Source organism: Epinephelus moara, chromosome 4, assembly GCF_006386435.1.
Source record: "Epinephelus moara isolate mb chromosome 4, YSFRI_EMoa_1.0, whole genome shotgun sequence".
In the NCBI taxonomy this organism is placed as follows: Eukaryota; Metazoa; Chordata; class Actinopteri; order Perciformes; family Serranidae; genus Epinephelus; species Epinephelus moara.
Window position 1 is genome coordinate 28298273 of NC_065509.1, and position 23641 is coordinate 28321913.

At 41.8% G+C, this 23641-nt stretch overlaps 1 protein-coding gene across 1 annotated transcript in view; it reads right to left on the bottom strand.

The window, feature by feature from the left end:
• drp2 (dystrophin related protein 2) overlaps nucleotides 1–23641 on the bottom strand; it is a 189710-nt gene that overhangs the window by 54849 nt on the left and 111220 nt on the right. The window contains exons 7-11 of the mRNA XM_050042719.1: nucleotides 20837–20983; nucleotides 12990–13068; nucleotides 9105–9165; nucleotides 4347–4408; nucleotides 3736–3810 (exon numbers count right to left, since the gene is read on the bottom strand). Of these exons, the coding sequence (XP_049898676.1) occupies nucleotides 3736–3810; nucleotides 4347–4408; nucleotides 9105–9165; nucleotides 12990–13068; nucleotides 20837–20983 (424 nt within the window). The remainder of the gene's footprint in view (nucleotides 1–3735; nucleotides 3811–4346; nucleotides 4409–9104; nucleotides 9166–12989; nucleotides 13069–20836; nucleotides 20984–23641) is intronic.

The window sequence follows — 23641 nt, forward strand, 5'->3', positions numbered from 1 at the left end:
AAATCTTTAAAATGTCTAACACTGAAATTAAAATAGCAGCAAGACTCCACACACTTGTGCTTTGGCCCCCTAATAAATAAAAAAAAGATTAACACCACAAAATATTGTTGACATTTAACAAACAATGCAGCCTTTCCTTTTCAGTTATTTTAGTAGTGTCAGTGCCAGCCTGGTGCACAGGCAATAGTCCATCCATGGCTCCAATTTCACTAATTGTGCCCAAAACAATGCCATCAGTGCTCTTTACTTAAACAGTAAGAGTGTAACCAAATAAAAATATCACTCTCAAAAAACCAGAGCCGAAAACAAATAGGCAGTTAACTAAGTTGACCGCTACTCCTCCTACCCTCTGTGTGTGTCTGCCGTCTGCATGCTGGCCTGGTGGATTGATAGTAAGTGCTGGAGCGGATCACTGGAATGGACTGCTTGAATTGCGGAGCGCTGGGCTGGCCGGAAAACCTGGATCGGACACCGTGGAAAAACCGGATCGGAGTTCTTGGATCAGCATTTTTCCATGCAGTCCAATCCGATGCACGTTTTTTGCTAATATCGGCGGACATCCCTAAAAAATGTACAATATTGCCATCTGATATGTGGTGGAGTAACAGAAAATGGAAATACTCAAGTAAAGTACAAGTACCTCAAAACTGTACTTAAGCACTGTACTTGAGTAAATGTACTTAGTTAAATTTCACCACTGACCATGTGTGACACGTGATGTATGTGTGTGAATTTTTCTTAATACATTTTTATATGGTTTAAGGAAAAGGTAAACAAATTATCAGTCAAATCATGTACATGAGCATCATATACTGTATGCATACTAATGCTTTAACACCTACGTTGCTGCACATTCACTGTCAAACACACACACACACACACACACACACACACATACACACACACACACACTCACACACAGACGCAGAGACGCAGAGCAGGACCATCATCCTCACCTTCGCAAACGAGAGCGCAGGCGATAGCATAGTGCTTATTCACCCTTTTTGCCCACTTAAGCCCTGCCAGATGTTTCAAGAGCAGTGACACAAATTTGATTTCGCTCTTCTAAACTAATTTGATGGCCTATCCCTAGGAGTGGAGCTAAAAGGGTGTCCGTGGATGCCAGGTATAATTGGATAGCGCGATAATGAGGTAGAGCAGAGAAAGGAGATAACAGGAGTATTCTCAGGGTTGTGAGGGAATCACCTAAAAATGTATTTCCTGTGGGCTCTTATGCAGCACTGCTCAATCATTCACAAAGTGTGCAGAGAGAAAGAGCGAGAGTTCTGTTATCAAGGCAGCCTGGCAATTAAATTCTGTAACGATATCAACTAGTAGAGCGAGATAAGAGAGCAGGCAAGAGAAAGAAAGAGGGAGAGTCACTGAAAGAGGTTTTTCACAGTGGTCTGAGCATGCTGAGTTTTATTACAGCAGCTCGGGACACGGAAGAAAGAGAAGGTTGGAGAAAGGTTGCAGGAGAAGGCAGGGAAGGAAAGGGGATGAACACAAGGAAGGAAAAGAACGAAATTGACCACTTGCAGCGGAAAATATGGGTTCATCTGGAGTCAGTGGGAGTTAGAACACTGCAGGTGATGAAAGGGGGAAGAGTATGAGAGTAAGGTGTTGAGAGCACAGAGAGGGAGAAAGAAAGGCCTGGTTTGAGTTAGTGAAAAACCCAGAGAGAGCACAGGATGTCAGGCTTCGAGAAACACAAAACCATCATGAAGAGAAGCATTTGAAGAATTAACAATAGTTATTGCCTCGTGGTTGCATGCCTCCGCTAACCAGTCAAGTTGCAATTTGCATTCATGTCTGTCCAGACTCAATATATATTTTGTGAAGACTGTCAGCCTAATTGCCAAAATAAATTATGGCATTGTAGGTTTCTGCAAACCATGAATATGTTGCATTTGTACGTTTCAATTCATAATTCTATGTTGTGACAACACTGTGGTTAGCATGTGGCTATGTTTAGACACAAAAAACACTTGGTGAGGGTTAGGAAAAGCTCGTTTTGGCTTAAAATACCCAGTTTGGTTGCTACAAACACAATGTCCCCAATTCTCATTAGAAAAATGTCCTCTTTTTGGTCAGTGGCCTACTGTTTGGCAGCTGTCTTGCCTGGGTGTAACACCATCCACCATCCCCTCCACCTCTTGGTGTGAAACTCAGCTCATATACATGTAATATGAACGATGTCATATGCATGAAATGTATAAATGTAACATATCCGTGGTTTGCAGAAATGTACAACATTTCATTCTGGCAGCTGGGCTGAGACTTTGAAGAAATGTAGTAAAAGGTATCAAGTGTATTTTTGGCAAAATGGAAGTTATTACTATATCGACAGGCCCAATGATTGGCTGCAAGCCTACTTCTAGCCAGTGCCATTGAAACAGACCGCTTCTTGCCAGCTAGCTAGCCCAACCTGCGCTCCCTCCACCTTATTCCCCGCCATTTGGAAACTACAAAGCCAGAAAGTTTATGAATAGGGCGGGGAGTGGTCGGTATCAGACCCCAAGTCCTGGGCTTTCCACTGGCAAAAGATGAAGTATGACAGCTACAGTGGCTTGGAAAATATATGTGATATATGTGCTGATTTTCAACCAGCTCTTTGTGATTGCAGTAAGGGCAGATGAAGGGTGTTTGGCCTCCCCCCATGCTGCCACAGTGCCCCCAAGCTCCGCCCTGTGATGACTGTTGAAAATCGACTGGTTGAAAATCAGCACAGTTTCCCACGCTAATGACTGTAACAACTGGATTTCACCCAGCGATTGCTAGTAAAAACATGAAACACCAGGGAGTCATACACATGAAAAAAAGACACAGATACATAAAAGAGGCAGAGGGGTATTGAAACCCAACATCCTGCCTCCAAGGAGAGGGATGAGAAGGGGTAGAATTCCTCAGTGTTTTCTGGCAAGGGTGGTTCCTAAGCCACTGATAAACTCAAGCTGAGCCATTTCACAGGACCCCCAGCTACAAGACCCCTCTTTAAACCAGTACCTGACTTCCTGCGTGCCACAGCCAGTATTACCCGAGCCAATTCAGACAGTTTGTTATAGAGTATCTATAGTACTACCTGCAGCAGTAGGCTAGCAGCTAATCTTTGGGCCTTGAGGTCTAGCAGCCAGCTTTCGTCATGCAAAAGAGGCCGTGGTTTCAGCCTAAGTGGGTTGGAAAAACGATATTCGCCAATCGAATATGTAATGCCTCTGGCCGTGGCTGTTGCTGGTACAGAGGCATAAAAATGGGAAGAAAGTGAGAGCGTCTGGCCCGAGTGGGATACAACAAGTGCTGTGACCCTGAAAGGCACACATTCAGCCATGCGGCAAAAACTAATTGCCTTCTCTTTTGTATGTCAAATGGACCAATTAATAGCTCTAATTACCTATAGCAAGCCAACAATCCAGGCCACGATGACAATTAGAAAGGAATCCGGCGGTTGAGTGGTTTCTAGTGGCTCCTGAGTTCATCAATACTTTTGATTTCTGCATTTTAAAGTCAATGGTAATGGAGAGAATATTTTTAACTTCACTTCCGAGTCCTGCAGAGAGGAGCGGTGATCCCTTCGTCAACTGAATAAAGAAATGTGCCACAGCTAATCGTTATATCTCATTCCCGAGGAGAGTTTGTCATAGCGGATTACTGATGGTGCAGGATAACAGTATATCACTTCACCATCCATCCCAGCGTTTCAGGCAAGAAATAACGTTGATGAAATACTGTACGTACATCTCAGAGCCTTCTGAACTCGCCGCAGCTTCATGGCTGTTCTGTATGCCGAGAACTTGATGTTGTTCAGATCCGCTAATGGAGGGAGAGAGAGATAGAAAGAGATGTAAGAGAGTAAATGAAAAAATGAGGGAAAACAAACCCATCCTACACCACTCCATCCTGCCATCAAGGAATTAGACACTATCACTATCTCTCCTCCTGGTTATCACACCATTGCAGAAGTCATTAGTGGCGTATATGTTGTATGTGTGTATGTGCACATGCATGTGTCTAGCTAAGCCTGTGTATGCAACAGCATGCCTATCTCCCTTGAAAGCTCTTCATGTCAGATCAGATTAAAAGTAAAACACATGATGTCGTTTAATCACAATTAATTAAAGGCTAAGCAAAAAGCAATCACAGCGCTGGCAAATTGGGCCTCGTAGGTTAATGACAGTAGAGATGTAGTCCCTAAGGTGTTTGAAATACAGGGCCCTTAATGAGCTGTGTGACAGGGACTTCAAAGCAGAGGCCCAGTGGTGCCGTACTGCTGGTGCTGCTGCAGCCCAGTGGGGGTGCTGGGCGAATGAGCACGACTCGGAGGGTGCTTTAATTGTCTCCTTACTCACCCAGTGCTTGGTACAGTTCTGTCATCTTTGGATGGTCCCAGCACGTTGTCTGGGCCTGATGGCTGAGGGAAGACAGACAAATGAAACAAAAGGAGGAAGAATTCGTGAGGCAGCCGAGAACCAAGGTGCACATTTTCAGGCCAGAAAGATCAAGGTAAAAAAAGGGAGTACAAATGAGTCGAGGGAAGCAGAGACAGATAGGTGAGGCAGACGGTAAAGGGAAGAAAATCAGAGGGAAGTGAGTAAGTGCGAAAGAGAAAAATGAGAGGGTAGGGTAGGGCAATCATTGTTTGCAAGAGATTGCAGCCCTGTGAAGTGCAGACATACGTCAAACATGATTCAGGTTCAGACCAAAGTAACATAGTACTGCTGCTATGGTGGAGATCCAGAACACACATTCACACCACCATCTTATTCCCACTACTGTCGATGCACTTTTAGAAATAAGGATTCCAAAAGGGTTCTCCCTTAAGGGCTTACATTCTAGCCAGGACCATTTACTCCTGATCCTCAAGGGTTCTTTGTAAGACTAAGGGTTCAATTAAGAAACCTTTTCATCCAAAGAATCATTTCAGTTTTCAAAGGATTGTTGAAAGTATGGGTGTTAAAAGGTCCTAACCCTAAAATATCCAAACATTTACCCATTTTTCCAAGTGGTATTTTTAAATGTAGAATCCTTAATCAATTAATTTTACTTGTGTACTGCCATAGCTGACATCTTTACCATCATTTCATACCATATATACCGCATGATCTGCCAAAATTCTTTTTCAATTTAATGGCCACCAGGTGCTTGGTATTTTGTATTCGATTAAATTTCGAACTGAGTTTCGGTTCCCAACCTCACTGCGCCAATTAAATAGTAAAGGTTAATGTTGCAGTGATTTCACAAAATCTCCTATCCCTTAAAGCCTGACTGTGAACCATAAGTGTTATGGGTCTCACTGGACCACATCAGCCCCGGCCCTTTAGGAGCGCCATAAAGCCCAAGGCTGCTGGACGTGTTCCCCTCGCCCCAGGCTAATCTGTTAGACTAAAACCAGCCAGAGAGAGATTTATGGGTAATGTAGTCAACCACTATTTTAGAAACAGAGTGGATGAGTTCTATCTAAAAACTTTAGAATATAAAAGGGTTTTTGGTAGAACCCCCTTAAAGGGGTTCTTGTTAACACCCTTATGCTGAACCCTTCCACCCTTAGAAAGTGGAAAGGCTTTGGATAGGATGCCAGAGAGGGTTCTGGGTGGGACTGTTTCACCACAGACCAAAACACTTTGGTGTTGCGCTAACAATGATCACTTCTGGGTTGTTTAAAGTTTAAACATTTAAAGATGTATAGCTGAAACACTGTGGTCCAACCTATGTAACATTTCTGCTGTGCTTATTTTATGTACTGTTATGCTTTACTAGCATCTTTGATAACCCAGATCCACCAGTACTCAAGCTAAGCAATATACTGCTGTGGACAGGGGCCGCACCAAATGTATTTTAGCCACCTAAAAAACCCACCTGAAAAATCAGTATCAGTGTAAACCTACACTATATTTGATATATTTTCTCTGCTTTACCTCACACACCAACCAATTGAGGCAAAGGTAGACAAGCAAGTCTCCTGCTCTGTGAAGCAAAAGTACTGTTTTTTTTCAGTGGAGTCTGGTGGCTTTGAGATAATGGCTTCAGCTCCCTATCAGAACAGGCTGTCTGATGGCAAGGTAAAGTGGTGAAAATATACTTAATATGGTGTACAATTAAACTGATATTGATTTTTTTCAGAGGGGCTTTTATTACGCAGCTAAAAAGTAACCACTTAAGGCAGCGTTTGCTCTGCACTGTTTCAATTTATGTACGTATTACTGGGTGTTTTTACCCGGAAGTTATTATAATAATCACTGTGATTCAGTCTGTAGAAGGGCTCTCTGTAAAATCTCTCATAGGAGGTTCTGGGTGAAACCTTTAACACATCATTCTAGGTGTAACCCTTTATGTTGGGTTCTAGGTAAAACCCACTGAAAGGGTTCCAGGGTTTATAAAAGGTTCTACCAGGGACCAAGAAGAGTTCTTCCATGGGGACAAGTGAAGAACCCTACATGGTTCTGGTTAGCACCTTTATTTCTAAGAGTGTATGGGCACATTTAGAAAAAAAAAATCCAATAAAAAAGGACAAGCGCAGCAAAATAAATGAGAAACCCCAGAGCAGAAAGTCTGCCAGGACCCAGGGGCCTTTTAGGGCAGCACTCATCGTTTTACCTGTGTGAGCGCTCATTGATTGGGACCCAATGAAGTGCTACTCAGGTTCTACTCTCACCCCCATTGGTACAGTAATAAAGCCCATAAAGAATTGACTAGCAGACTAAAACAAGACCCATGAGGTTCTTTTACACATGATTAAGAAAATAAATACTCATAGTCTGCAGAAGAACAAACTGTACAAACACTTGCACAGTTACAAACCTGCACACACAAAGACACCATCCTCTAGGCATAAACACACACCTACACACACACACACACACACTATGAGGGGTGAAACGTATCAGCGAACACACACACACACACACACACACACACACACACACACACACACACACACACACACTCACAATTCATTCATAAAACCAGCAGCTCTCTAAAGGTGAAATAGTATTGATGAGGTAAATAGATAAACGAATGAGTGCTCAAGCAAATAGAGTTCTTCTCTGACTCATTCAGTATTTATCTGTTTCACATGGTACCTCTGTACAAATGTTTGGACAACTGAAAGATCTCTGAAAATGTGAGACAAGAAGAGCCAAAAAAGTGGGCTGTATTTTGCAGGCAGAGAAGCATGAAGCTGATAGCTTTCTTCTAAACCTCTGAATCAATGGGGGGAGGGGTAGGGGGTTCAGTGATTGAAATACTGTATGTCTGCTCACTGATGTCTGTTTTCCTGAATGGAAAAATATCCAAGCCAATCAGATTTTTGGAGGCAGGCAATTATCAATACACATGGTGAAATGTGCTATGATCAATGTAGAAGATGTTAAAGGGTAAGTTTGGTACTTTTAGCAGGTATAGATCCAGCACACATCTTACTGGGTGAATTAAAGTTTTATTTCAACCAAACTAGAGTGGATGATCGTGGAAGACAAACCAAGATGGCTTTCGTGAGTTTCATTTAGCTTCTTTTGACTTTGAATGAAGCGTGTTTTGATCAGAAAATCTGTACATTTACATGGAGTCAGGTGGGTTTGATGATAGCAACTGGGGGTTTCTGGTTAACGAAAAATGATCTAACTCTTTAACAAACTGTCTATCTCTGTAGGGATCCATTCCAGTGTTTTCAGACAATGACAATAATAATCTGAGCCTATCAGTGGCAAAAAGAAACACTTTCAGATGACATACATTAAGGGTGTTGTTATGACCCAGGTCATTATTTTTGTACATATGCGCTTTCTGATGTGAGCTGTCTCAGTGATGTCTGTGCGTCAGTGTGACTGGATCTTACAAGGCAGGTGGTTTTTGCTAATTGGACCATTGGCAGAGGTTGCTGTCACCAAATTGGTCCAGTGCATGACAGAGGATTTTAAACGACAGCTGTCGGATGCTCCTCTCATCGTCTCACTCTGCCATTTCCAACATAGCCAGTACATAGTCTGTAAATGTAGATTTTGTATGTGAGTACCTGCAGGCAAAAACATTCGACGTTGTTAACTAGTGTGTGTTCTTGATAACTTTGTTATTTAGTAAAGTATTATGATCGGTTTTGAATATGTGAGTTGAGTTTTGTTTAAGAGTTTATTTTTCAGAATTATTGGTGGGTTTTATTTTATTTGAGCCATGTAAATAAAGCACTTTCAAGCAGTTTCAGTAAGAGTGAGGAGCCATTTTGTTTGGCAGTGCCATGTTCTTTTCTTTTGTTTTGAATGGTAGGAATTTAGGTTAGATTTGGTATTGCTAGATAGTCTAGGGTCCATTAGTACATTTTTGTTTGTTGTTTTGGGCATTGCTCAACTCTGAGGACTAATAAACAGCTTACTTTGTTGTTTAAGATACTGTGTGCTGACCTTCCTTGGGAGTAGGAAGAGTAGGGGGTCACAGCATGTTATGTCTAGGTTCCCCTAGACCGGGGACAAAACAGTGTGAACTTGATGCCAGTGGTAACTTGTAGCCTGTTTTGCCGCTGCTGTCTGCAACCCTTTTAATCAGAACTGGACCAAATTCAGAATTGTTGTTCCCAATATCCACTGAGACACAACAACTTGTGATAATAAGGTCCAGGTTGAAAAAATACCAAACCTACCCTTTAACTGCTCCAAGCAGCTGCTACCACAGTTTCTGTGTGGACTGTGGATCAGTCAACACTTACTGATCATTGCAAAATAACCTTCACTCCCAAAAAGAAAATGGCTAACATGAACACAATGTTAAACTGAGTAATGAAATTTAAAAAATGAATACAACAAGCTGTTCTGAGCCGCCCCTACCCGCCTCTGTGATGTCACTATGTAAAAAATAAGGCAGGTTAAGAATACTGGCAGCAAGTCACATAGGTCATGTTGAATAACACTACAAACAGCCTGTTTCAGGAGAGTTTTGTGCACACTGGAAACCAAATAAATCCAGGTCAAACTTAACCTTAGTGGAGAAAAATGTAACCAATGTGCTCTACAGACAAACAGCGCTCGTACCCATTTGTCATAAAAATTACAAAACACCCCCACCTGAATCCAGTACATACATTCCCACAATACAGAAACTGACCCTGAAGTTACACTTACTTGATATAGTAGGGCACTTTGTTTGGGGAGATGGCACGCTCCCACGGTATCTGCACTGAACCTGCACAAACACACACAGAAACGAAATCAATTTCAGAATTGGCATGTCACGCATGAAAAGCCATTGTGCACAAGGTCCCTGACAGCGTGTCCAGACAGCGTGTCCATTCAGACCTTCTTAACAGAGCTACTCTGGTGTACAACAGGCGCAGTAAAGCCAAAGAGGCACGTCTATTGTGTCGGGTTTCCACAGAGTGTTGGTTTGTTTGGCACGGCCTAATACAATACGGGAGGCAGAGCCCTCGGTGAGACATGGGTGACTGTAGTGCTTAAACCGGCCTCCAAACTGAGCCACAGGGGGTCCAGCAGAGGATCAAACAGGACAGACTGCACTGCAAGAAGCAAGAGGCAGACAATACGCACCGACACACACTGATACAGAGGAAAACACCCAACCATACACACACCATGTCATTGTAAATTATTGTATCACCACTAGCACAATGCAGACTTGTATGTTGTTGCTCTGCATATGTGGAAAAAAAAGTGGAATACTGGAGTAGACTTGCAAATCCAAAGGCAGAAGAAGTATTCAGATCCTTTACTTAAGTAAAAGTACCGATATCACAATGTAAAAATACTCTATTACAAGTAAACATCCTTCATTTAATATCATGCATAAGCATTCCTGGCTAAATGTTCTTAAAGGATCAAAAGTTAAAGTTTTAATTTTGCAGAAAAATGTCCATTTTGACTGACATATTATCATTTATTGTATCATCAGATTGTTCTGCATTAGTGCATAAGTAGCATTTTTCTGAAGATGGTCAAGGTGGTGGTGGTTCACTACGGGTCCATGTCATTGGTTCGACAGCCCATTGGTTCGACATCCCATTAGTCCGACTGTCCACGGTGCTGAACGGCTCGCGGCAGGCGTATGGTGCGCCGCGACCGGCTTGAGGCGGAGCAGGCTCACGGCTTATGTGTTTGTCACTTTCTTTTTCATTTTAACCCACACCATGATCTTTTCCTGACCCTAACCAAGTGGTTTTTGTGCCTAAACCTAACCAGACCTTAACCACAGGGCACCATGATGATTTTGGAACGGACTTCGGAACAATGAGTTTAATATGGTCGGAACAATGGGATGTCGAACCAATGGGCTGTCGAACCAATGGGCAGTTCCCGTTCACTACTTCATATATAGTTCAGCAGTTTAGTCCACTTGCTCCCAACCCAGGGATCAGGCCCCTTCAAAGGGTCACACCATAAATCGGTGGGGTCGTGAGATGACTGCTGGGTGGGTAAAGAATACAAACAAAGTTCTGCAACATACATTTGTATTTTTTTCTTGACTTTTCTCTGAACTTTGTTTTTTGGGGGAAAATGTTGTTGAGTTTTGCCTCAAACAGTTACAGAAATATAACTGATTCAGAAGTCCAGGGGGGAAATCAGTCTTTGGTGGAGCTGTTAACAACTCATAGACATCTGAGCCCCAAGCACATATTGTTTATTTGTTTGTTTTTGTTTTTTAAATATTTTTATGGGGGCTTTTTGCCTTTAATCGATAGGACAGTAATGAGCGTGAAAGGGGAAGAGAGAGGGGATGACACACAGCAAAGGGCCGCAGGCTGGACTCAAACCCACAGTCACTGCAGCAAGGACATTGCCTTTGTTCATAGGATGCCTGCTCTGCCCACTGAGCTACTGGACGCCCTATTGTTTATTTGTAATTGGTGAAAAACAAAAACAACTAACTTATTCAGTTTATAAATGTAAAATCTCATTTGAAAAGAAACTAGTAATTACAGCTGTTAGATAAATGCACACTGGGGTAAAAAGTACAATTTTTCACACTGAAATGTACCAAAATAGCGTAAAATGGCAATAATCAAGTGAGGTTCCTGAAATTGTAATCAAAGGGTAAGTTTGGTATGATTCACCCTAGACCACATTTTCCCATGTTTTTTGAAACTGGTTCAGTATTGAGTGAAACTGCTGCAGCTGGCAGCAGCGAAACAGGCTGCAATGTAACAACTCAGGCTGTGTTCAAACCGTCCATCCACGTACATCCACTAAAAGTGCTTGTTTTAGCCACTGACAAGCTTAGGTTGTTATTTTAAGTGTCTGACAACTTATGGAAAGGATCCCTACACAGACTTTTTTGTTAAAGAGTAAGATCCTTTTTGTTTAACCAGAAACAGCCCACAAATCGGCACTGCCAAACTCACCAGACTCCATTTAAATAATTGGTAATTTTCATTGTGCAAAGTCGACAGAAACCAAATAAAACTCACAAATACCATCTGGTTTGGTTCGTCTCTCCACTGTTCCAACAATGACCAAGTGTGGTTTGGTTGAAATAAACCCCAGAGTCACCCAGTTGAATGTGAAACTTTGCTGGCTCTGTACACACTAAAATTACTGCTTTATTATTTAAATAGAGTAGGGTTGCAACTGCATGAGGTTTTCATAGCACAATAACCGTCTCAGAAAATACCACAGTTTTACGGTATTACAGAATTTATGTTATTATCAGTCAGAACGAGCCTTAAAGAAATGAAAATGGAAGGGTTATTGTTGGTTGAACAAACATTTTATTACTATAATTGAAACTTGAAACCATTTTGTTGATGGAAGTATGTGTAAAAAGTCTCCCCTTAAAAAAATAAAGAGGAGATTCAATGTCCAGTTGTATTTTTCAGTATTAAAGATAAACAAATGTACTTGGTACGATAACCGTCAACTTGTATATCACAGTTTACCTTGAAACCGGGATATTGCTGCAACCCTAAAATGGAGTCTGGTGAGTTGGGTGATGGCGATATCAGGGCTGTTTTTGTTTAAACAGTAAAGATCTGATTCTTTAACAAAAAGGTCTACCTCTGTAGGGATCCTTTCCATAATGTTATCAGGCACCTAGAATGATAATCTGAGCCTGTCAGTGGCAAAAACAAACGCTTTTAGTGGATGTAAATTGACGGTGCAAATGTGGCCCAGGTGGTTTCATTACAACCTGTTTCATGGCTGTCAGCTACAGTGCTCCTCAATACTGGACCAGTTTCAAAAACAGTTTTTCCTATTAGTCACTAAGACACAAAAACATGAAAAATAGGGCCCAGATTGAAAAATACTGCACTCATCCTTTAAGAGTAAATGTACTCAGTTGCATTCAACCATGGAACAAATCTGTCTATGTAAAATAAGCATCATATGCACTGTTACATACTGTATGTGCTACATCAAACAACATCATGAATAAATGCATGTTGGTGTATAAAAAACACAGTAGCAGACCCAGACATTCCTGCAGGGTACAGTGGGCTGAGCTGGCAGTGGGGGAGTGCTATATAAGCCCCAGTGTGGCATCTCTGAGCCAGCGTGACAGCAGTAAAACTGGATGGGGTTTGGTGAGGACATTGGAGGCACACACACACACACACAACACTCACACAGAGCATTGCAACACACATCACTTTAAATTAGGTAAAGTAAATCACATTTTCTTCAGCCCTCCTGCTACATCGCTGCAGCCTTTGAAGAGCAGCAGGTAAAAGAAGAGACAGAATTCACAAATATGTATCTCTGCTCAAATGAGAGCAATGAAGGATCTGATGAGCATCGCTGGGGATGTTTATCGCAACAGTGTGCTGGAAATGATGAAGACAGATGAACAAAGCCTGCCAGCTCCACCTCTAACCCAAATACACAGGCAAACACACACGCGCAAACACACAGTCATTGTTTTATAGCCTTATCATAACAAAACTGTAATACACCTTAACTTCCTTTTATCCCCCCACACTCTGAGACGGTACCTTGGCACAGCATGGCACAGATTGGTGCAACATGAGGTACTAACTTCAAATAGAAGAGAACGCTTACTGGAAAGGAAGTGCTGCGATCCGGGGCCAAAGTCTCTATGTGCATCCTGGAGCTGCTTCAGCCGCTCATCTATGGAAGCCTGAGGACACACACACACAAATGCAGAGTTAAATCAAAGGGAATCCTGCTGCTCATCCCTCTCTGCCACAAATCCCCAAAAGAAAGAAATGCACGCACACAGACCACCTGTTTCTCCCCCATTAGTTAACTATGAAATATAAATTATGTCTTTTTCCTCTGCTGCCCCTCTTGAAGGACTTTGAAAGCCTTTGAAGAGCGGCAGGTAGGAAATGAAGACAGAGATTACCTAATAATATATTTTGTTGAAACGAGGACAACGGTTCCTGGTTGCAATGTCAATGTGAAAAAAAGGGAAAAGATGATGAAATGAGAGAGAAGAAGAGGGGGGGAGCTGCAAAGCCTCACATGTGTTGCGTCAATAACCATGGAGAGTTGACAAAATTAAGTTTGTAAAAGCATTTCACATCAGTTACTGTTACTGTTTCCCACCAAATGGGATTTAGCCTGCCTAATCCTGGTTTATTTGAAATGTATTGGATTTGGCACTTAAATCATTGTCAGCTGGGTGTTTGAAACGCGTCCTCAAACAATGGGAGGTAAATCCACTCGCGTTGAGGTAGAGAGACAGATAAAGAGAGGAAGAGAGAGGAGACACTATGAGGGGCCTTTAGACTTCAAAGAAAGGCGCAGGCAATGAGTCGTAATGTGTAAAGTTAGATGTATTAAGTTGGCAGTTCTTAGCGTACACACGTCATTGCTCCCTCGCCAGAAAATAAAACAATATAATCTGAAGCGTGATTTAAATTGGTTGGGACTAATATAGAGCACTGTCAATGTGCCGTGGAGATGTTACTGCCAACTGTGCCGTGTTGTACAATCTATTTGTTGTACAGGCAATTTGGGCTGCCATAAGGAAGACAAATGACTGAATTACCCGTGATCGACAAATATTAGCAAATCAAATTTGGAAATACATTTTCATTGGCCAAAATCAACAGGGCACAGGATGTTGCCGGGATTTAGCATTTATCATTTTAATTAAGAGAGAAATGGGACACAGAGGGGGAGACGGAGAAAAAGGTTCCTCCGTTCTGCTTGCTTTCACGGTGAAACATAGCAGGTCAGTTCGCATTATAGCATTGAAATTAATTAACGTGGATGAGCAGAGATAGCAGATCGACCGGGGTGCGAGCGAGACAGCTCAAAGAAGATCTTTTTCTCTGAAACCATTTGCAACACCTGTCTCTTCACATGTCACTTGGGCTCTACTGATATCACAGAAACTCTGGGAACAATTCAAGATCTGGGAGATGAATATCTATCTGCTGGCAACTATGAACACTAAAAGCCTTTTTAATAGTGTTGATCGTCAGGGGGGATTAGAGGCTTACATCCTGAATCAAAGACCAGAGGACACCAACTGTAACACACAGTGCATCAAAGATTTAGCAGAAATTGCTCTGTAAAAAAACGTTTTCATGACTACCTCCATCGCAAAGGGACATCAATGGGGAGCAAATGAGTCACAATTTCCGTTCTTTCTATGCAACTCACTCCCAACAATCCTTTCCTAAAATACATGAAACTGTAGTGCAAAGCTGTGGAGGATGTCTCCTTGATAATTCAGGCTCCAGTGAGGGTGTCATCTACAATTTAACGCTTTTAACAGTCATTTAAACTTCACTGTGACATCTCGACCTGAAAGAAAAACTTTCATGTTAATTAAAAAGGAATGAAAGATATGTTACTGATGTGTACAGAAATAAGTCTGACAGATCTTCCTATTTATATGTAAACTCATTCCATCCCACACATTTGAAAAAAAAGCTTGCATGTCAGCTGCATCTAGGATATGAAGTACCTCACTGGTTTTCAAACAAAGAGCACTTGAACTTGATGTGTTTGGTCAAACGAGTATCCTAAAATGGATCACAGCTCGAAATAAATATGAGAACTTTATACAGCAGGAGAGTCTTTTAACAAAACACAAATCCATACTGCACATATTCTGTACTGTATCTACGCACTAATCATCACTACTGTTATACAGACCATTTTATACTAACAGGAAATGATACCATTAGTGCGACGTCTGATGCCAATCAAACTGCAACTTTGAAAAGCTGCGGCCAATAAACTTCACAAAGAGACATCAACATGTTTTTCTAAGATTTAATGCCTTTGTTTTCCAAGATTTTTTGGAGCTGCAGTCCACCACCCACAATTTATTTTAGTATTTTTAGCTGGCAGCCTTTGTGCATTGCACTGTGGCAGTGTGCATCAACAGCACAAAAATGGACCATATCTAGCTTTCATAATGTCTGGTTTGAGTATACTTTAATTTGTGAACACCATATATATACTAAGAATCAGTAGGTGGTATGGATTCAGCACATGGTGTAAGAGTCTACAGCAGGGATAATCAACTTGCTTTGCCAGAGGGCCACTTTTGCAAAATGACAGGAGGCCAGGGGCCAGTTCATAAACAAACATTAATAATGAATATATAAATAATTAGCCTGGACCTCTGTCAGGAGGTCTGGGGATCCTTCCCTGGCACTTTTTTTATAAACAAGTTTTATTTTGATGCTTTTTATGCACGCTGGCAAAGTACCAAAAAAAAAAAAATCCCAGTGTGAATTAATTAATTTTTATTGTGAATTAGAAAATGGTCAGTGAGCAACCCAGCACCCTATTGTGGGCCAGATTTGCCCGATGGGCTGTTAGGTGAGTATCAATGGTCTACACCCATACTGGCGGCTCTGTGAGGCGGCTTTGAGCTAAATGCTAGCAAGCACCAGCATGCTTAGATTTAGGTCTATGGTGTGTTCCAATACCTGTACTACCATACTATTTAGTGTGTCAGCAAAATATTTTGTTTGTCCCAATTACATCATATGTCAAATGTAGTATGCCAAAAAGATGTCCTACTGCATCTGGTTGCATTTTTCAGTAAGCAAACCAGCATGATTTTCTGGCTATTCTGACCTCCAGTTGTCTGCGCAGCAGAAAATACGTCACATCAACTGAGCCGTAGACAGATAGCACCTCATTGACAGCTGACAGAAGCTGCAAAAATCTCCATAGACAGATTCTGCATATGTATGTGACAAGAATGGAGTGTTATGGCATGTGCTTGTAGTCCAAGTAGTATTAACCAATCATGTCTGAATGACAGTAAATAAGAGGTTTTCATTAGAGGTTGAACGCATTGGATATCGACTGATGACGAAATTAGCTTTCAATAAGCTTTTTAGAAATTTATCAGCATTCATATCCAGAAATGTGTTTATGGGGGATGAGCAGAAATACCCGGCACACGGAAGAGAAAGTCTTGACATTGATATCCGCTGGCTACACTGGATCAGCCCAAAGAGTCCGGTCTCACTCCGAAGTTGTCGAAACCGCCGTTTGGGCAGTGACTTGTTTCTAATGTTGGCACGATATGCGGCTGGTTGCCATGATGGTTCAACAGCAGCCGCCACATCAGGGGGAAATGCAGCGGGACAAGGACGAAAGTTAAGGTTGGTGAAAGTCCACGTGGGGCGGGTAGGAGGGGTGGTGGTTGGGTCCAACAAATACTGACTTTCACCCGAGAGAGACAGGTCTTCGCGTCCTGAAAGATTTCAAAGCCAAACCCTGTGCTTTTTCCCTAAACCTAACCACATGTTTTTGTTGCTTAAATCTAATGTGTGTTTGTTGTTGAAGGAAAAAAACGTCAATTTGTGGTGTTGTACCCGTGTTGTTGTGAAAACGGAGGTGTATTCTGAAAGAAGACAATGCATGTAACAGGCAGAACTTGACACGGTATCCCAGAACATCAACACCTAACGCTCCAAGGGTACCATGCACATCGTATGTGAACGTGGAAAGTCCATGACCAAAACGTCAATATGCGACAAGGTCTTTATCGTCATCAGTCAGAAGCCAACGGATCCTGAGATTGAAGCCTTAATGACGGACGACAGCGTATCCAAGTGTGACTACGACATATTTTTTGCGACTCCTGTGTATAACAATACATTAATCTATGTTAATTTCACGCTACAATGCAGCGTATACATGAGCAACAGGGTCAAAGATCAAGGTGCAACACTACGGCAAAGTAGTATGTCTCAAATGTTTGCACACCTCATGTAACAGCATGGACTCTGTAAGGGCTGCTGCCTTTCGTACTGAGAGTTTAAATAAAAGATATGCCATCTGAAACACATGCTGCCACTTTCACCATCTTAGTTTTTTTTTTAGCATGCTAACATTTGCTCATTAGCACTAAACACAAAGCACAGCTGAGGCTGATGGGAATCACATTGCTTTTTCAGGTATTAAGTAATAAAGCAAAGTATTAGAGCAAAATAAATTGTGATCTGAGCCAAGAGGTCGAAAAAATCAGTCATGTGCCAGTTCACATGACTGTTCAGTTGTGATTAGTTGCTTAGAGGACAAAGGGCTTTAAGTTTTATTCACTTGGGGCACAGAAAACACTGACTTCCACATCAAACCCACAGTTATTCTCTACTGCTCTGCTCTGTTGTGTCCTCCTCATGAACTGTTTCACTCCGGGTTATTTCAGGGCCAAAGAAGAAACATGAAAGCCACAAACAGTCAGGGAGCAGCAAGTGTGCAAAGTGGATGGTGGCAATTAATTTCCAAGAATTGTCAATGGCACGTTAAAATCTCATCAGATGGAAGCAAGACAAAGAGGAGGAAGGGCAATTAAACCATCATGACGACGAGACCACATACAAGAAGCTGTGGAGAAAGTGTCACAGAGGTTATCTAATGGGAACAGGGTGTTCTCACTTGAATGGATGTTGTTGTGCTTGTAAGAGCGCTACACAGGCCGCTGATGGAGAATGCAGCTTAAGCCTGAACGCTGTACACTATACAGTGACAGTAATGCTCTTTGCATAATGCATCCATACATTCAGCTAAGCATCAAGGGGTGGGCGAGTACAGTACAATGAATACAAGGCACTTTACCCTTGATTTTTAAAAGGCTTTAAGCATACATGCCTTTCATTCACTGAAGAATTGCCTCCTTCATGTAAGTAAGTGCATGGATTCATATTTTGATTCATTTCATTCTGTCGTATTTCTCACTTAAACATCCAATTCATGATGTATAAAAATACCAGAGCCCTGATCTTCACAGCAACTCTACGTGTTAACTGTTATATCTTCTGACCACAGTAGTCTCTGACTAATAAACCACATGTAAAGGTTTTTCTCGTCTCTTTAAAGTTTGTTCATTAGAGAAATACTGAGCTCAACTCATCACAGGAACGAAGAGCTGCTGAAAAACAACAGCTGTTAGACAGATCCATAACAAGACTGGTGTGTGAAGGCTGTTGGAATTAGACGTGGACAGAAGTTGATCTAAATATATATTTGGACATTTTTAAAATAGTTTTAGCAGCTCAGACAACCTCTGTAACCCCCCATCCTCTCATACCTTAGCTGGCGTTACCTAATGTGGATAAACATGTTTAACTACAAATTACTTTTAGTCTATTTACTAAAAGAACTGACTGTTTTGCAAAGCATGTCTTTTACAGGAATTTGGATTGATTTTGTTCATCATTTCTATTAATGTTCTTTTCTTTGTTCTCCATTTCCTTTCACTGTGGCAGGTTACACAACAGAAGTAAGAGTATGTCAATTGATTTGAAATGAACTGAGATGGTTGAGATTAGATACGAGCTGACTTTGTCATCGGGAGGTGGATGGATGGTGGTTGGCGTAACACCTAAGCACGACAGCTGCCAAGTGAGACATTGCAGCTTTTCTGGGTTTCTTTTTACAACGATTATTTTTCTGGGGCTTTTTTGCCTTTAATGACAGGACAGTTTTGAAGTGTGAAAGGAGGAGAAAGAGGAGGTGGCATGCAACAAGGGGCCACGGGCTGGAAATGAGCCCATGGCCGCTGAGGCAAGGACACTGTCTTTGTACATGTAGTGCCTGCCCTACATACTGAGCTACTACACACTCCTCCAGGGTTCTTATAGACAAACCATAATCTTGGTTTGTGATATTAAACATATGATTGCAATATCCCTGGTCTGAATCTAGCCAAGGATCTTTGTTTAATGTAATTCTTGAACAGCTTTTTATCTAATAAAAATTATACTCAAAGCTGTACAGCCTGCATTCATAAAGTGAAATATACAGGATTTGTTGTTATGGAGCTGCAGGTAAAGCTTGTGCACTGGTGTTGATCTTTTGGGGGGCTGACGTTTATGCCTTTATTCAACAACTGACAGTGAAAAGATGACAGAAAATGAGGAAGGAGATGTCAAACAACCTGCAACAGAGGTTCCCATCTGGACTCAAACCTGGCATGTTTGAGTTCATGGACGGTGCCTCAACCTCTGAGTCAGTGTTGCCATGTGGGTGGGCTACTTTTGATTACATTGGGCGGGGAAATAGGGCTTTGGACTGGCAGATAAACTCTGGGCTGCTTCTGTCAACATTTGGCAGGTTTTGAAAATATTGTGAATACAAGCTTTTTTATGGTCATCACTGCCGTGTCCACCCACCCACCTATAACTGACCAGAAACAGGCGATGCGGTAATAGATCATTGGTTTATATTTGATCAGCACTGCCTAGTTTTACTGTTCGATTGGAGTTTGGTTTGAGAGAGGGGAGGGGGGGTCTTTCTTAATCAGTGTCTATACTATTTGTGTCCATAGTGATGAGCATAAAAAGTGTGTAAGTATAACCAGTAGTTTGAAAAACAGTTCAAGAGCCATCCCAAATTCGCCAAATGACCTGAAGGGGGTCATCTGACAGAGCTGGCTCTTGGGCTGTTTTTCAAGTGAATACAGCCCATTTTTATGGAAAGACCATCTCTAGCAGTGAAATACATCTTTAACAATTGTCTGGGTAGGTAGGTATGCACTAATCTGGAAATTACTGGCTTTCCCCAGTAGCCTAAGGATCCACACTAAGGGTGCCATGGTGGCCTAGGGCAGTGCTGCCAAATCCGATTGACAGTTTCCGGCCCAATCACAACTTAAGCCCAATCCAACTCAATAAAAAACAGCTCAAATCATAACCATGCCAGAAACTGGTGTAAAACTGTAAAATCATTACATATGCAACAGAAGAAACATCAGAGGCATGAAAAGCTTTCTGTTGCATTAAACAACCCAAAATAAAATGTTAGTTAATGGACGACTGCCACCCATAAAGAGTGCATTCAGACAATCAAATAATGTTAGCTTATGTTTAGACAACATTTTCAAACCCTGCCAAATGTAGATGAAAGCAGCCCAAAAGCTATTTAACCCAGCCCAACATAATCAATAGTATCCTGTAGAGATGAGCAGGGAGATCTAGACGCTGGTAAGATGGAGGGAAGTTTACCTTACAGTAGTTCATTTACACACACACCACCCACGGTGCTATGATGCAAAGTTGGTTGAAATTCGGCAAAGTATCCTGCTAATATTTTACCTGCACATAAGCCACTTTGTTCTGTGGTTTTAATGATCCCTGTGAGTAACTGGCATTCATCTATCAGCTTGAAAACCTTATCTGATCACCGCCTCTAATGATATCAGAATTCACCATCTCACACACATAAGCACACACACGCCCTTTATCCATTCCCTAATTCACACAGTCCTTCACAGCCTCACAAAGTGATAGAGGACAAACAGTAAAGCAGTTGGAGGCCTGGGGTCACATAAACCCTGAACTTGCATTAATACAAACATTACACTTGGAATCGCTCTCTAACGTCTCCTTTGAATCCGACTGCAGGAAAAGCTGCTGCTGACAGCGTCAAACGGGCAACACAGACCCAGCAGTGAACTCTACCTGAAGCACTTTCCATCTGCTGTTGAGATGCTCCAGGGCGCGGGCGTTCTCCATCGACAAATGGACATCAGAGATAGCCAGCTGGTGGGCAAGATCATTGATGTGCTTCATGCCCTCCTTCACTTGGGTCAGCTCCTCCTTAAATAACTGCAGGAGGACGAGAGAGCACAAGACGAGCAGAAGGAGTGGAGATGGAGGGATAGAAAAGAGGAAAAAGGCAGAGATATAAAATATATTAAATTTAGGAAAGATATCAGACTCAGGCAAACACCCGGTCTGGACAAAAACTCCACTGAAATTAAATAAGTGACAAAAATCAATTGAAATGTGATCTGTTATTGCTGTCAGCTCTGTTCTATCTGGAAAATATTTGGCAGTAACCGCATATTAACTTAAGTCAAAGTGAAAAGAATGTATAATGATATTTGAATTCGAAACAATATGACATCACCATCGCAACATATTGTTATGCATGCTCTGCTTTACCGAACTGTCTTCCTTTGGACTGTGTGTTTGTTTTTTCATACCATCGAGAAGCTGTTTTCTGTCTGCTGCCTACCATCTGCGTGACTCCATGTAATTGCAGCATGCTGATTCACATAGGACTATTATGACAATATCATATGACCTATTTTCTAAATTACGTGAGCTCCCCTGGTAATACTAGTCCCGTGTGAGTAGGGCTGTAGAGGACCATCACAATTATTACAAATTGCCTGAGGACCCCAGGTAATATTACTTCCATGAGAATATGGCTGAAGACACCATAAATAAAGAGGACATGTTGTTTATGATTTTTTTTTTTTAATTTTGTCCTGATGATGTCTTATTTGACATAACACAGAGGAGACCTACATAAAAGATTAGGAGTGAAAGGTACTATAAGACATTCACAACTAGGAAGCTGCATGGCATGAACTCCAGCAAACTCAGCCTTAGGACAGCCTGAAGTCTCATGTTTTTTGGGGATTACTTCTCCGCATTTCTTCCCGATAGCACCGTTTGAATGACAGGGTGTGGATTTATGTAAAAACTCCAGCACATTAAAATAATGTTCAAACACAAATGCTGCTGAAATCAAATTAAGGTTTTCATGTTTACCGTGATGGATGATCTACCGCAGCTTGAGTAATTTGTAACCCCGTGGAAGCGTCACACTGTGTAGATGTGAATTTCACCAGAATGGCTTCCTATAATGGCAGGACATTAATCCCTGATATCTGCAAATATGCTGACTATCTTTAGACACCAGCAGGGACAATGTAAAAGGGAGAGGCAACAAAAATTCTAAGGAAGGTAAAAATGCATCACTGTTATGCTGGGCGTCTCAGAGCAAGTGTGCACATTTGTTTGTCTGTGTCAGTGCATACTGTGAGTGTAGAGCTGGAACAATTATTTTAATAGGCAATCAAGAGGAAATTAATCTAAAGCTGTTTTGATAATTGATTAATTTTTAAGTAACCTTTTTTCCAGCAAGGAAGGTGGGTTTGCTGCTTTGATAGCAAATACGTTTTTTGGGTTTCGGACTGTTAATCAGATGAATCAAAATAGTTCAAAGTCCCTCTCCACTCCAAAATGTCTGTCCTTGACTATAGTGACTTGTACCTGTGCAAAGTTTGTCACTATAGAGGTCCTTCCACAGTCCTCTACAGAGGGACAATGTCTCTGCACTTACCTAAAATCTGAGATTCAAACATACACTGGGCAAATTAGATCAGGTACGCCACTACGATGAAATCCAGTCACTGTCAAATACGGTAACATGTATCGACGGGGAAGAGACTTTGATACAACACTGGCAAAGAAACCTGAAACCTTGAGTGCGGAGCGGACTTGTCAGCACAGGGAGCAGAGTTAGCATTAGTTAGCATTAGGGAAAGTTTGACCGCAAACATGGTGGATTTTTGGATCTTTATTCCATTCATTCATTCATTCATTCATTCATTCATTCATTTTCCATAACTGCTTATTCTGTTGGGGGTCGTGGGGGGGCTGGAGCCTATCCCAACTGACATTAGGCGAGAGGCGGGGTAGACCCTGGACAGACTGTCCCAGGGCTGACACATAGAAACAGACAACCATTCACACTCACATTCACACCTACGGCCAATTTAGAGTCACCAATTAACCTGCATGTCTTTGGATTGTGGGAGGAAGCCGGAGTACCTGGAGGAAACCCACACTGACACAGGGAGAACATGCAAACTCTGCTACATGCTAACCACTACTCCACCATGCCGCTTTATTCCACTATCTACCAAAAACCTCATCGCAGGGTTGCCCTCTAGTTCACCTGGTAGAGTGTGTGCACGAGTCCTTTGCAGCGACATAGGTTTGATTCCAACATGCAGCCATTTGCTGCGTGTCAGCCCCTGCATGTCAGGACCCATGAACACTGTGTCAACCACTGCCAGTTAGCTTACCTGCTAACAAACAGCATTGTAGAGGCTACGCCGATGCTTCAAGCCATGGGATGACTTAACCGACACGCTGATTGTTACCATGTCTGATCAATTAAACTTGTCAGTGTCCATTAAACTCAAACATGTTTCCAAAAATCCTCAAAAACATCCACGTTTAACTGCATATTGCATATTCTGCTCCTACAAGCGTTAACAAATGAAAGATGCTAGCTACACTTAGTTACTATTCGATATGTCTGCTAGTCACTGATTTTGTTGCACGCCAGATTCTTGATCTGAGTCTGACTGAGGCTCAAACATGTTCGGCTGAATCTCTCCGATGCTTCCTTGAATGCTAACGTCAGCCATGTATTATGTGGGATACCCATGTTAACTAAATATT